The sequence below is a fragment of the Xyrauchen texanus genome, chromosome 48 (assembly GCF_025860055.1).
Source record: "Xyrauchen texanus isolate HMW12.3.18 chromosome 48, RBS_HiC_50CHRs, whole genome shotgun sequence".
NCBI classification, from domain to species: Eukaryota; Metazoa; Chordata; class Actinopteri; order Cypriniformes; family Catostomidae; genus Xyrauchen; species Xyrauchen texanus.
Window position 1 is genome coordinate 6385563 of NC_068323.1, and position 15117 is coordinate 6400679.

A 15117-nucleotide genomic window follows, 5' to 3' on the forward strand; every position below is an offset into this window, starting at 1 on the left:
AAGGATGTTTAGGTATATTTACGAAAACTCAAGACAAAAATACTGCTAAGACACACGCATTAACAATAACACACTCACGTCACTCTGTGTCATCCGTCAGACATCAACGAGTGTAACTTCCAGAACATCTGCGTGTTCGGATCATGTCAGAACTTGCCCGGAATGTTCCGCTGTGTGTGTGACTATGGATATGAGCTGGACCGCAGCGGAGGAAACTGCACAGGTGAGAACACACAGGCATCCCTCAACGCTCATCGTCATGGAGATACTGTCAACACAGTGACCATGTTTTGCACTGAAAACAAGTGTAGCATTGATTTTAAGCTTCAGGTCCACTATAGTGACACACTCAGTAGGGTGCATGAAATGAAAGGTGGAGACCACTAATGTATTCAAACCCCTACCGACAGCAACTTCCAGAGTGAGTAAACCATGAACGCACACTTCTTGCATTCAAAGAATCCAGAGACCATTACACACACACAGAATACACAAACATTCAGCACTGAAGTTATCTGCTCAAAAGTCTCATTTTTGTCTCATGGCTGATTATTCTTTCACTGTGACAGAGCACTACACACTGATGCATTCAGATCATCAGGCATTCCAGCGCTGGAGCTAAATTTAATCTCATTTTCATCTCACATTCATTTCATTGTTGTTTCATTGCTATTTATTCCTTTACAGTCCCTATGCAGTATTTATTAATGTCTCATTTTCAACTCACTTTAGTCTCATGGTAAAACAAACAAAATACAGAAATATCACTGGAGCAGAATTTGAGAAATCTTGTCAAGATTTAAGCATTTATCTCTTTATCTCATTTTTGTCTCAAATTGATCTCATAGTAACATCTCATGGTAAAAATTGAAGTATTTCTCTTTTTATCTCACTTTTGTCTCACATTCGTCTCATCGTAAAACACAAAATGCAGAAATATCACTGGAGCAGAATTTGAAAAATCTGGTCAAACGTTAACTATTTCTCAGTTATGTCTCATTTTCATCTCACTTTAGTCTCACATTCGTCTCATGGTAAATCACAAAATTTAGAAATATCACTGGAGCTGAGTTTGAGAAATCTTGTCAAACGTTAACTATTTCTCAGTTATGTCTCATTTTCATCTCACTTTAGTCTCATAGTAAAACAAACAAAACGTGTAAACATCTCTGAAGCTACATTTGAGAAAACTTATCAAAATTAAATATTGCTCTTTTTTATAAATTTTTTAGTCTCAAATTGATCTCATAGTAACGCCTCATGGTTAAAACACAAAATACTGAAATATCACTGGAGCAGAATTTGAGAAACATTGTCAAAATTGAAGTATTTCTCTTTTTTATCTCATTTTTATCTCAAATTGATCTCATAGTAAGGTGTCATGGTAAAAATTGAAGTATTTCTCTTTTTATCTCACTTTAGTCTCACATTCGTCTCATGGTAAAACACAAAATGTAGAAATATCACTGGAGCAGAATTTGAGAAATCTGGTCAAAATTTAAGTTTTTCTCTTATCTCATTTTTGTCTCAAATTGATCTCATAGTAACGTCTCATGGTTAAAACACAAAATGCAGAAATATCACTGGAGCTGAGTTTGAGAAATCTTGCAAAATATGAGTAATTCTCTTTTTATCTCCTTTTTGTCTCAAATGTATCTCATTGTAACGTCTCATGGTAAAAATTTAAGTATTTCTCTTTTATCTCACTTATGTCTCACATTCTGTCTCATTGTAAAACACAAAATACAGAAATATCACTGGAGCTGAGTTTGAGAAATCTGGTCAAACGTTAACTATTTCTCAGTTATGTCTCATTTTCATCTCACTTTAGTCTCACATTCGTCTCATGGTTAAAACACAAAATACAGAAATATCACTGGAGCAGAATTTGAGAAACATTGTCAAAATTGAAGTATTTCTCTTTTTTATCTCATTTTTATCTCAAATTGATCTCATAGTAAGGTGTCATGGTAAAAATTGAAGTATTTCTCTTTTTATCTCACTTTAGTCTCACATTCGTCTCATGGTAAAACACAAAATGTAGAAATATCACTGGAGCAGAATTTGAGAAATCTGGTCAAAATTTAAGTTTTTCTCTTATCTCATTTTTGTCTCAAATTGATCTCATAGTAACGTCTCATGGTTAAAACACAAAATGCAGAAATATCACTGGAGCTGAGTTTGAGAAATCTTGCAAAATATGAGTAATTCTCTTTTTTATCTCCTTTTTGTCTCAAATGTATCTCATTGTAACGTCTCATGGTAAAAATTTAAGTATTTCTCTTTTTATCTCACTTATGTCTCACATTCGTCTCATTGTAAAACACAAAATACAGAAATATCACTGGAGCTGAGTTTGAGAAATCTGGTCAAACGTTAACTATTTCTCAGTTATGTCTCATTTTCATCTCACTTTAGTCTCACATTCGTCTCATGGTTAAAACACAAAATACAGAAATATCACTGGAGCAGAATTTGAGAAACATTGTCAAAATTGAAGTATTTCTCTTTTATCTCATTTTTGTCTCAAATTGATCTCATAGTAACATCTCATGGTAAAAATTGAAGTATTTATCTCTTTATCTCACTTTTGTCTCACATTCGTCTCATGGTTAAAACACAAAATGCAGAAATATCACGAGCTGAATTTGAGAAATCTTGTCAAAATTGAAGTATTTCTCTTTTATCTCATTTTTGTCTCAAATTGATCTCATAGTAACATCTCATGGTAAAAATTGAAGTATTTCTCTTTTTATCTCACTTTAGTCTCACATTCGTCTCATCGTAAAACACAAAATACAGAAATATCACTGGAGCAGAATTTGAGAAATCTTGTCAAACGTTAACTATTTCTCAGTTATGTCTCATTTTCATCTCACTTTAGTCTCACATTCGTCTCATGGTAAAACAAAAAATGTAGAAATATCACTTGAGCAGAGTTTGAGAAATCTGGTCAAAATTGAAGTTTTTCTCTTATCTCATTTTTGTCTCAAATTGATCTCATAGTAACGCCTCATGGTTAAAACACAAAATGCAGAAATATCACTGGAGCACAATTTGAGAAATCTTGTCAAAATTGAAGTAATTCTCTTTTTTATCTCATTTTTGTCTCAAATTGATCTCATAGTAATGTCTCATGGTCAAAATTAAAGTATTTATCTTTTTATCTCACTTTTTTCTCACTTTAGTCTCATGGTAAAACACAAAATGCAGAAATATCACTGGAGCAGAATTTGAGAAATCTGGTCAAACGTTAACTATTTCTCAGTTATGTCTCATTTTCATCTCAATTTATTCTCACATTCATCTCATGGTTAGACGAATGTGAGATCTCAATTTAGTCTCACATTCGTCTCATGGCATAAAAGAGAAAGAAGTATTTCTCTTTTATCTCATTTTTGTCTCAAATTGATCTCATAGTAACATCTCATGGTAAAAATTGAAGTATTTATCTTTTTATCTCACTTTTGTCTCACATTCGTCTCATCGTAAAACACAAAATACAGAAATATCACTGGAGCAGAATTTGAGAAATCTTGTCAAAATTGAAGTAATTCTCTTTTTTATCTCATTTTTGTCTCAAACTGATCTCATAGTAATGTCTCATGGTCAAAATTAAAGTATTTATCTTTTTATCTCGCTTTTGTCTCACTTTAGTCTCATGGTAAAACACAAAATGCAGAAATATCACTGGAGCAGAATTTGAGAAATCTGGTCAAACGTTAACTATTTCTCAGTTATGTCTCATTTTCATCTCTTTGTGTCTCATGGTAAAACACAAACATTCATTACTGAAGCTCAGTGATGGAAACGTGATCAAAAGCATGGTATTTCTCAGTGAAGTCTCACTTTCCTCTCACATTGATCTCACTGTTGTCTCATGGCTGTTTCTCAGATATCAACGAATGTTTTGACCCTGTGAACTGCATCAACGGTCTGTGTGTGAATCTGCCCGGCAGCTATCTGTGTAACTGCCCTCCAGACTTCGAGCTGAACCCTACAGGAGTCGGTTGTGTTGGTACGTACTGTACAGAGCTCAAACGGTGATGTTTTATTCATGGTTTTGATACTCCCACCCTATAGTCTTGTTTAAATGTTTTTTATTGTATATATATATTGGCGTTACCATCTTGTTTTAGTTGTAATGTGTAAGTACACTGCTGCACAATGGCTAAACACATTAGGGTTGTTCCATGTTAAATCAACCAAATCAGAAACTTCACCTGCTCAACTTTTTGTTCTGATACTTGTTTCATTGATGACAGATAAAGCAAAAACATGAAATACCATGGATCAGTTTACAGACGAATCCGTTACTTTGTAGAGGGGGGTCAAAATGACAATTCTCGCCTGTGATTTTGGAGCGAAACTACAGGTTTAAAAAACATAGAAATGTGGCAACATCATTATGTTATTTTTACACAGATATAGGTAGGTCTATTACCAAAATCTATTGATTTCAGCACTTCTTGACGCATTAAATGCCAATGGTGCGAGTCCAAAAATTGGTAAATGCACATTTTTATGTTGTTTTTACAAAGTTGGAGGGCCTTTAACTCCAGAATTATTAAATATATCTTACTATTCTTTTAAATTCTGGTTCAGAACAAACATTACTTTTTGTATCCTCATTTTTAAGGCCCTATATGATTCAATCTCAGAGATATGGGGCTCAAAATGTGGCAAAAAAGTGCATTTTACCCATTTCTAAAGGTCAAATAGCAAATGTGAGTAACATAGCATGAAGCTAGCTTGTTATTACAGTATTACAAATAACGTTGAAACTAGAAACTACCTTTATAATTGACATACAAACAAAAATGTCAAAATCCCCATTTTTGATAGTCCAAAATATACTGTTATTAAGAGTAAGTGACACATGCCTCTAGATTTTGGATTTCAGAAATATACTTCTATCAGTAAGACTCGCAGACTTGAGTTAAATTCAAGATGACATTCATTTGTCATTAATTTGAAACAGAAATGTAATGTCTCTCTTTGGTGTAAGCCCCGTCTGGCGGTCCAAAGAAGTTGTATTCGGAACCGTCATATCCTTTCGGAGATAGGAGGCAGGGCCAAGGAACCTACCCCCGTGCGGGATGGGACTCAACAGGTGGTGGTGGGGTGGAGGAGGTTGCCGTGTTAGCACACTGAAACAGCAATGTGATAAATTGTGAGCAGACTTATGGTGCATTCAGACCAGAGGCATTGAGAGCGTCAAAGCAACAGGAAGTCATTCATTTTCTATGGCAGCCAGCGGCGAGAAGCGGTATAGCATGTCTTGGGCGGTGTGGGGGCGTCAGAGGAAATTTAAAGTGTGGGCAACAGTATGTTAATGAGCTTTGACGCAGTTCGGTGGCAACTGTTGGAGTATAGAAGTGCTCCGCTCTAGCGAAGTCTAGAGAACACAACAGTGTAAACGTTGGTTCCCACCAAATATTTGTTCCGAAGACAAAATGGAGGAGAAGCTGATAATTGCTGATTGCCTGATTTCATGACGATATATGCTACTTGTGATATGTCGGCAAAAGAGATACCGGTCGACATGTCTGGATGTTTTGCGGCCAATTGAAATAAAGTTCACAAAACCAAGCATTCTCAATGAACGTTGCCGCCTATTTCAACTACGACAGAGCGTCCACGAATCTACGATAGCGTTGTTAGCAAAGCAGCCAGAGCGAATTGTGACGCTCTTGCCACCTCTTGTCTGAACGCACGGTTATAAAGCAACGGCTTACATGTGATTGGCTGGGAGTTACCTAGCTAATGGTGAGATGATGTACAGCTGCTAGTCTTCCCGCTAGAACTACGCTGCGCTTATATATTAGGACTGATCGCGCACGATCGGTGCATTTTAAAATGCTGTTTTAAAGACTGTTCTGTTCTGTTCGCTGACGTTCAGTCTGAACGGTCCCTTACTTCATTTTGCCTTTGCAGGGCAGTACAACATTTAAATTCCATCCCATTGTTCATGTGACTATAAACTTTGGCTAGCTTTGTATTTAAATGATATAATGTATGGTGGCTTTTCTTTCTCCAACAGACACTCGTGTAGGAAACTGCTTCCTGGACACTCTGGACCGCGGAGACGGCGGGATCTCCTGTAGCGCTGAGATCGGAGTGGGCGTGACCCGTGCGTCCTGTTGTTGCTCTCTGGGCGGAGCCTGGGGCAATCCCTGCGAACTCTGCCCTCTCCTTAACTCAAGTATGCAACGTTTTGATCTTTTTCACCAATTTTTATGGAAAGGTACAAAAGAATAGAATCCATATGATTGGAAAATGACGCAAATACAGAATCAAACTGGCATTTTCAGTATGAGCACCACAGCTCAATGTGTTGGAGCACCAACCACTAGGCCAAGGTTCTAACAATCCTAAAATACTTAAAATATATGCTATATGCTTTCAAACCCAGAAAGTCCCTCATACAAGTGCTTTGAGTCAGCGGAGTCTAGAGTATCTTACAATGCTTGATGCAATTATATTAATTATTTTTGTTCATTTGATACAACAAAACCTTCATTCTGTGTTATAATGATGGACCGATTTGGCTGATCCTGATATCTAGATACTAATGAGGCTGAGTGGTGATTTAATGCAGATATACAAAGGCACAGCAACCATTATTACCATAATCATTCATTGACAATGGCCAATATTGGCTATAAACTGACCATGCCGATATATTGTGTTTTATGCATTTGAGTCATAATTTAGGCATCACCAGGTCTTAGACCACATCCACACTAAAGGCTGAAAACATGCCTTACGCAATGACATGAACTCTACGCTTCTAGCTATGCAAGCTCGATTTTGTGTATAGTTCCAAAATGTGTCAGACTGCAATTCAAAACACAACGCAAGTATGCGTTGCATTCTCAACACTGCCACAAGGGGCGCTATTGCGAGATTACTGTGAACTTTCACTGCTATGGTGAGATTTCTCTTTCAATTCAACAGCTGAAAGAGCAACACCAGAATGAAGAGAGTATTGATAAGCAAGTATGTTTGAGTTCAAATATTTATAGCAATTTACCAGAATAATAACACATTCGGTTTTATAGCATAGACATTTGAAAGTAACTCCATCACCCCCTTGAGTACTGAAGTTTGTTCCTGCCATGGTAACGCATGTTAAGCATGTTCAACCACACAGCGCATTGGCAATGGGGTGGCCAAGACGCTCGCATCTCGCATTTGGTCGGCAGCCATATCACCCTGCAGCTCTTGCCTGGTTCCCACTAAAGCTAAGCAGGGTTGAGCCTGGTACCTGGATGGGAGACCTCCTGGGGAAAACCAAGGTTGCTGCTGGAAGTGGTATTAAGGAGGCCAGTAGGGGGCACTCACCCCACGGTCTGTGTGGGTCCTAATGCCCCAGTATAGTGACGAGGACACTATACTGTAAAAAGGCACCGTCCTTCGGATGAGATGTTAAACTGAGGTCCTGACTCTCTGTGGTCATTAAAAATCCCAGGACACTTCTCGTAAAGAGCAGGGGTGTAACCCCGGTGTCCTGGCCAAATCCCCCCCCATTGGCCCCTATCTATCATGGCCTCCTAATAATCTCCATCTCTGAATTGGCTACATCACTCTACTCTCTCCTCCCCACCAATAGCTGGTGTGTGGTGGGCGTCCTGGCGCACTATGGCTGCCGTCGCATCATCCCTATGCTATGTAAAGCGCTTTGAGTGCCTAGCATTTGCGTAACGTATGTTTCTGGCCTAATAGGTTTTGGTTGAAAACACAGTGATTTCGCTATGTTTTTAGAAAACCGAAAACAGAGTTTTCAGACACGTTTGGTGCGTGACCTTAGACGCTTTGGATAAAAGCATCAGCTAAATGTCTAAATGCAAAGGTCTTTGTCGTTTTGTTTTAGTTTCTGTTGCATGTAAAATACCTGACAAAGGCATTTAACTATGAAAAAAAAGTCTCACTTTTGCTGAAATCGAGGGTTTTCTGGGTCACCATTGCTTCAGGGCTTCACCTGATATAATAGGTGGAATTCACACTTCAATGACTCTATGATGAATTTCGTCTCTTTTCAGCTGAATACAAAACTCTGTGTCCTGGGGGAGAGGGCTTCCGGCCGAACCCCATCACAGTCATCCTGGAGGGTAAGGACAAAACCGCATGTGTGTTGGTGTGCGGCGCTCTGGTGCGTTAAATGATTGATTGCACTATTTCTTTGTCCAACACACAGATATAGATGAATGTCAGGAGCTCCCCGGTTTGTGTCAGGGTGGAAACTGCATCAACACGTTTGGCAGTTTCCAGTGCGAGTGTCCGGCCGGGTACTACCTCAACGATGAGACCCGCATCTGTGAAGGTGAAACAAGAGACCCCAACTTATTTGGATATTACTCACTTTATCGAAATAATCCTGTGCAATTGAACTCTTTCACGTGTCGGGATAAATCATGGTTCACATATCTTTCGATAAAAGTATCAATACAGTCCAAAATTAGTCTTGTTTTTAGAGAAATCGAACAAAATTGGGTGTGGTTTATTCTTAAATCAAGAAAAAACTATTTGACATTTGGGGTGTGAAAATATACTTGTTTTCTCTTTGAATCAAGTTTTTACTTCTTACCCGATTGGCAAATAATTAAGCATAAATGTTACAACATTTTCAAGTAAATTGATCTTCTTGGTATTAGTGCAACAAACTAAACTATGCAGTCACATTCCTGAGAATGAGAGCTTTCATTTGATATATGACATGTCTATTTAAGTGCCACCTGAAATACTTTTATATTAAAATTCACATTTCTACCCCATTAGCTCTAGGGGGCGCTAATTTGTGACGCAAATGTTTTCAGGCCTTATTTTGTCATTTTGTGTAACGTAAATGCAAAAGTGATGGTGTTCTCTGAAAAATCCAGATTCGAAGCTTTCAAACGATACCTCATATGCCCGACCTATCTATACGGCGACGTTAACATTTTAAATTGAACGTAAAATTGCAATATAGCGCCCGCCGGCGGGTCTCAAAAGATATGTTTACAGGAAAACCGGACAAAAATACTCTAATTATTTTATTCGATTTATTTTTTTGCAGTGCATCCCACCATTTTCTCAAAGAATATCCCATTTCTCTCCAAAATAAGTCACAATACAAATGTACAATAGTTCGCGAAACTTTAATGCCGCCTTTTTGCGTTTATTAATTTTTTCTTAAATTATGCTTGTGCTCAGAAATGACTGATATTTGCTTTTATTGTGGGACCAATTCCACCAGTTACATATGATTTTGAAATATTGTATTTACCTTTCGCACATCCAGATATCGACGAGTGCACGGCGCACATCGGCATCTGTGGACCGGGAACGTGCTACAACACGCTGGGTAACTACACCTGCGTCTGTCCGCCCGAGTACATGCAGGTGAACGGCGGAAACAACTGCATGGGTAAGACAAGGGTAATAATCTGCTGTATTGACATTGGATCACAGGCCTGTTTGAGTTAATTGGTGTTCTTGTGCAGATATGAGAAAGAGCGTGTGCTATCGGAACTTTAACGACACCTGTGAGAACGAGTTGTCCTTTAATATGACGAAGAAAATGTGCTGTTGTGCGTATAATGTCGGCAAAGCCTGGAACAGACCCTGTGAGGCCTGTCCGACCCCTGCTACCTGTGAGGAACTCTTTCAATTACTATGTTCACACAATAGGCCTCATTCAGAAAACTCAAAAATGTATTTTTGTGTAAATCGTCGCTATTTCTCTCTCTTGTAGCGGAGTACCAGCTCTTGTGCGGAAATCAGGCTCCTGGTTTTATTATCGACATTCATACCGGAAAACCAATCGGTAAGTCAAATTAAAGTAACGTAATGTATCGCAATGCATTGTAAAAGGCGACATAAGTGGATCACTGCAAACAGATCACAAATGTTTGTGTGCGACGCCTCAGATATCGACGAGTGTCGCGAGATTCCTGGTATCTGCGCTAACGGCGTGTGCATCAACCAGATCGGAAGTTTCCGATGCGAATGTCCCATGGGTTTCAGCTATAACAACATCCTGCTCATTTGTGAAGGTATTAACGCTTCAACTGTATTTGTATTAATTATGAAAGATGTTTACGAATCGTTTATGCATCGCTTGTTTGCGCACTCATTTTTCCCATCAGATATCGACGAGTGCACCAGTGGCGACAACCTGTGCCAGCGTAACGCCAATTGTATCAACATCCCCGGCAGTTACCGCTGCGAATGTTCGGATGGATTTAAGCTATCTCCTAGCGGCGCTTGTGTTGGTGAGTTCGTCTCCTGGTATCCAGAGCCAAGGAATGTTTTCTGTGTTGTCCACTAAAAACTTAACAAGAGGTGAATTCACAAAACAGCTGAAACTATTTAAACAATTTTTAGCGCAAAACTCTGCATTTATTTACACTCGCCGAGCACTTTATTAGGTACACCTGGACACCTACTTATTCATGTGATTATCTAATCAGCCAATCGTGTGGCAGCAGTGCAATGCATATAATCATGCAGATACGGGTCAGGAGCTTCAGTTAATATTCATATCAACCATCAGAATTGGGAAAAAAAGTGTATGTCAGTGATTTGGACCGTGGCATGATTGCTGGTGCTAGACGGGCTGGTTTGAGTATTTCTAGAATTTACTCAAAACAAAAAACATCCAGTGAGCGGCCGTTTTGCGGATGGAAACACCTTATTAATGGGAGAGGTCAATGGAAAATGGCCAGAATGCTTCCAGGTGACAGAAAGGCTATGCAACTCGGATAACCCCCTCTATACGATTGTAGTGAACATGTCGAACCTTTAGGTGGATGAGCTTCAACAGCAGAGACTTGGGCACTTTATTAGGACAATAGTGTTTTTAATAAAGTGTTCGGTGAGCGTATACCACCCATAATCAAACTTAACCATGGGTTATCTGCGCTGGTATATAAAACAAACGTTTTTAGCACAAGCATGCTTCATTTCTATACAAATGAGGCTCATTATAGAATCCAGAATCCATTTTCCTGACACAATTAACTTTTGCACACTGAAAGCTGCCTGATCATTTAAACAGGTCGCTTGTCTAAATTTTCTAGTTACTGTCGCAAAGATGGTATTTTATTTATTTATCTTTTTCTCTCCAAATCTGTAACGCCCAAGTACCAATGCGCACTAAGTCCTCGTGATGGCGTAGTGGCTCGCCTCAATCCGGGTGGTGGAGGACAAATCTCAGTTGCCTCCGCGTCTGAGACCGTCAATCCACGCATCTTATCACGTGACTTGTTGAGCGCGTTACCGCGGAGACCTAGTGCGTGTGGAGGCTTCACGCTATTCTCCGCGGCATCCATGCACAACTCACCACGTGCCCCAACGAGAACGAGAACCACATTATAATGACCACGAGGAGGTTACCCCATGTGACTCTACTCTCCCTAGCAACCGGGCCAATTTGGTTGCTTAGGAGACCTGGCTGGAGTCACTCAGCACGCCCTGGATTCAAACCCGCGACTCCAGGTGTGGTAGTCATCGTCAATACTCGCTGACTCGCTTAACTTGACACAGCATCCTAAAAATAAAGCGTTTATTCAGCGAGACATTCCAAAAGTGTCCGTTTCACGCACATGCGCGGACTTGCAAGATCAAATGGACTGACGGTATCTAAAGGCCAGTGGTGGCTCAGCGTTTAAGGCTCTGGGTTACTGACCGAAAGGTCGGGGGTTCAAGCCCCAGCACCGCCAAGATACCACTGTTGGGCCCTTGAGCAAGGCCCTTGACCCTATCTGCTCCAGGGGCACCGTTTCATGGCTGACCCTGTGCTCTGACCCCAGCTTATTTCATTGGCTCTGTACCTGTATGCTTGTCTGAACTTTGGTCTATGTTTCTCAGATCGTAACGAGTGTAAGGAGATCCCGAACGTTTGCAGTCATGGAGAGTGCATCGACACGCTGGGCAGTTATCGCTGTCTGTGCCACAACGGCTTCAAGACCACGCCAGACATGACCATGTGTATGGGTGAGTATCGGTCTGACTTTATATCTAATGCATTTGCAGAGCAGTTTATGTGATATATTTATCTCTGGCAGATATTGACGAGTGTGACCGGCAGCCGTGTGGAAACGGTACCTGCAAGAACACAGTGGGTTCTTACAACTGTCTGTGCTTCCCCGGGTTCGAGCTCACCCATAATAATGACTGCATGGGTAAGAATAAATAGAAGAAATATCATTTAAGAAGGTAAATCTACACTTAGGGGTCTGTAGCTACAGTACAATGAAGCTTGAGGTTTAACCATTCATCCCAATGTATGTCTTTACACTGTTTGGATATCTATTTAATCAACTGTAAAGCTGTATCTGATCTCTTCACACAGATATTGACGAGTGCAGCGTGAACGCCGGTCAGGTGTGTAGAAACGGACAGTGTTTCAACAACATGGGTTCCTTCAAGTGTTTGTGTACCGATGGATATAATCTCACACCAGATGGCAAGAACTGCGTCGGTGAGAGCTGAGACACCTGTCTGTTACTGTAGATCTATAATCCCGCTCTGATCCCTGTTGAAGGTTTATAATCCTCAACATAGACTCCCAAATCCATTGTATTGATCCGCAAGCTTCTTCAATATTTCCAGAAAGTGTTTCATAGATTCGGCATTACTTTGAGATGAATTATACACGTAAACATCCACGTGATCAGCGCAGTCGGAGCAGAGATACATATAGTGACTGTAACCTGTAGACTGATTTCTACTGCTGTTTAGAGCCACAAAATAACTATTTAAATTTACTAATAAATATATTAAAATATTTTTCTTTTTTATTTATTTAATTTTTTTATTTATAACTTATTCGATTTCTTTTCATGTACATATTCAAATATTTATACATTTTTATATATAAAATAAATATTGAATTATTTTAAGTTTTATAACTTTTTAGATTAAATTTCTATTCATTAACTATTTTGCATAAATATTGCTGTTTATCAAAAATGCATGATTAAGTTACATATACTGTATATTAGTAGTTTTTGGTTTTAATTATTGTATTTACTGTAAATTATGTAAAAAGAAATGTATATATATATATTTATATTTCGGTTTATTACATACAAATATTTAATTTATAAGTTCTTTTCATTTGCTATATATTAAAATATTTATACATTTTATGTACAGTAAATATTTCTGTTTATCAAAATGTTTTAAATTAGATAAAATTATTTATTTTTAACTCTTTAGCTTAAATTTATTTATATTTTATATAAATCCAATATAAATTTTTTCATAAATATTGATGTTTATCAAAAGAAATTGCGATTTATATATATATATATATATATATATATATAGTATATATATATATATAATGATGTAGTTATTAGCTTTTATTTGTTGTATTTAATGTAAATTATATATAAATATTTCTGTTTATTACATAGAAAATTATATTGATAACTTTATATATTTCTTTTCATTTGATATATATTTAAATATTTATACATTTTAAATACATTAAATATTTCTATTTATCAAAACATTTGTTTATTTTTTAACTCTTTAGCTTAAATTTCTTACAATTTATAAATATTATAATATTTATAAACATTTTGCATAACGCAGTTTTATATATATATATATTTATATATATTTCAGTAGTTTTTAGTTTTATTGATTATATTTAGAGTAAATTATATAAAAAACAATGTAAATATATATATATATTGCTGTTTATTACATACAAATATTTATTTATTTTCATTTTATTAATATTTAAATATTTATACAGTTGATATTTCTGTTAATGAATTAGATAAATGAGTTTATATTTTAAAGTTTAGCTTAAATTTCTTTACATTTTATACAAATCCAATATTTATAATTTCATAAATATTGATGTTTATCAAAAGAAATTGCGATTTATCTATATATATATATATATATATATATATATATATATATATTAGAGTAGTTTTTAATTATTATATTTAGAGTAAATTATATAAGAAAACATTGCAAATATAAATATTGCTGTTTATTAAAAAACATTATTTATGAAAATATATATAAATAATATTATTACATAAAATATTGTATTGATAATTTTTTTTATTTAATTTTATATACATTTAAATATTTATACATTTTGTATAGCGTAAATATATCTGTTTATCCAAATATTTTGAATTAGTTAAAATTTCTTTACATATTATATAAATATTTATATATTCATAAATATTGTTGTTTATAACTATTTTTTGATTTATAAAAATATGTATAAATATTGCCATTTTTCGTGATTTTAATTATAATTTGATTATATGATTTAGACTATACGGTGTATTTTATGATTCATAAAGGGCATCTTGACTTTATATATGCTACAGTTTCATTAAATGATATAATTGTAAAATGTGAGTGTTTGTACTCCGTTAGATATCAATGAATGTGTGATGCTGCCGGGCACCTGCCAACCCGGAACCTGCCAGAATCTGGACGGCTCGTTCCGATGCATCTGTCCACCTGGATACGAAGTACAAAACGACAAATGTGTCGGTGAGATTTTGTGCCGTTTATCCAAAACCAGATGGTAGTGGTTTAAAGTCACAGAGAATATTTGTATAATTTGATCAACAGGAATGACTTTATTTCCCACAACCACATATTCACAAAAACCCCCCATAGTGACCCAGTCCATCTGTCACTGGGGTCCCATGCCGCTTAATTTGCCCCCGGCCACATGCAGGACATGACCTCCCTTCATTTGACATTTCTACTCATTTTTCTGTTTCTCCTCCACAGATATCAACGAGTGCAACGTGGAGCCGAACATCTGCCAGTATGGCACATGTCAAAACACGCCGGGCAGCTTCCAGTGCATCTGCGATCTTGGTTACGTGCTATCGGACAACGGTCGCCGATGTTTCGGTACGACACGCTCTCTAATCGATCAGCGCTCGGACCTCGAGAGTTTAGATGCTGGTGGCACAATACAGCATATTACATTCGAAGTCCCGCCCCCTACATTTCTGACTCATTGAATATCCTGTTTCCCCTGTAAAAGTCACATTAAGAAAAGCTTTATTTAGCATTTATACATCATTAATTACGTGAACCATACCTCATGTGCTAGTTCTTCTCTATGCAATCAAA

The 15117-nt window shown here is 37.2% G+C and overlaps 1 protein-coding gene across 1 annotated transcript in view; it reads left to right on the plus strand.

Moving 5' to 3' along the window:
* LOC127639564 (fibrillin-2-like) overlaps positions 1-15117 on the plus strand; it is an 80134-nt gene that overhangs the window by 51058 nt on the left and 13959 nt on the right. The window contains exons 35-49 of the mRNA XM_052121640.1: positions 101-223; positions 3896-4018; positions 6044-6205; positions 8046-8114; positions 8201-8326; positions 9284-9409; positions 9486-9635; positions 9737-9808; positions 9912-10037; positions 10131-10256; positions 11854-11979; positions 12051-12167; positions 12338-12466; positions 14401-14520; positions 14767-14892. Of these exons, the coding sequence (XP_051977600.1) occupies positions 101-223; positions 3896-4018; positions 6044-6205; positions 8046-8114; positions 8201-8326; positions 9284-9409; positions 9486-9635; positions 9737-9808; positions 9912-10037; positions 10131-10256; positions 11854-11979; positions 12051-12167; positions 12338-12466; positions 14401-14520; positions 14767-14892 (1821 nt within the window). The remainder of the gene's footprint in view (positions 1-100; positions 224-3895; positions 4019-6043; positions 6206-8045; positions 8115-8200; positions 8327-9283; positions 9410-9485; positions 9636-9736; positions 9809-9911; positions 10038-10130; positions 10257-11853; positions 11980-12050; positions 12168-12337; positions 12467-14400; positions 14521-14766; positions 14893-15117) is intronic.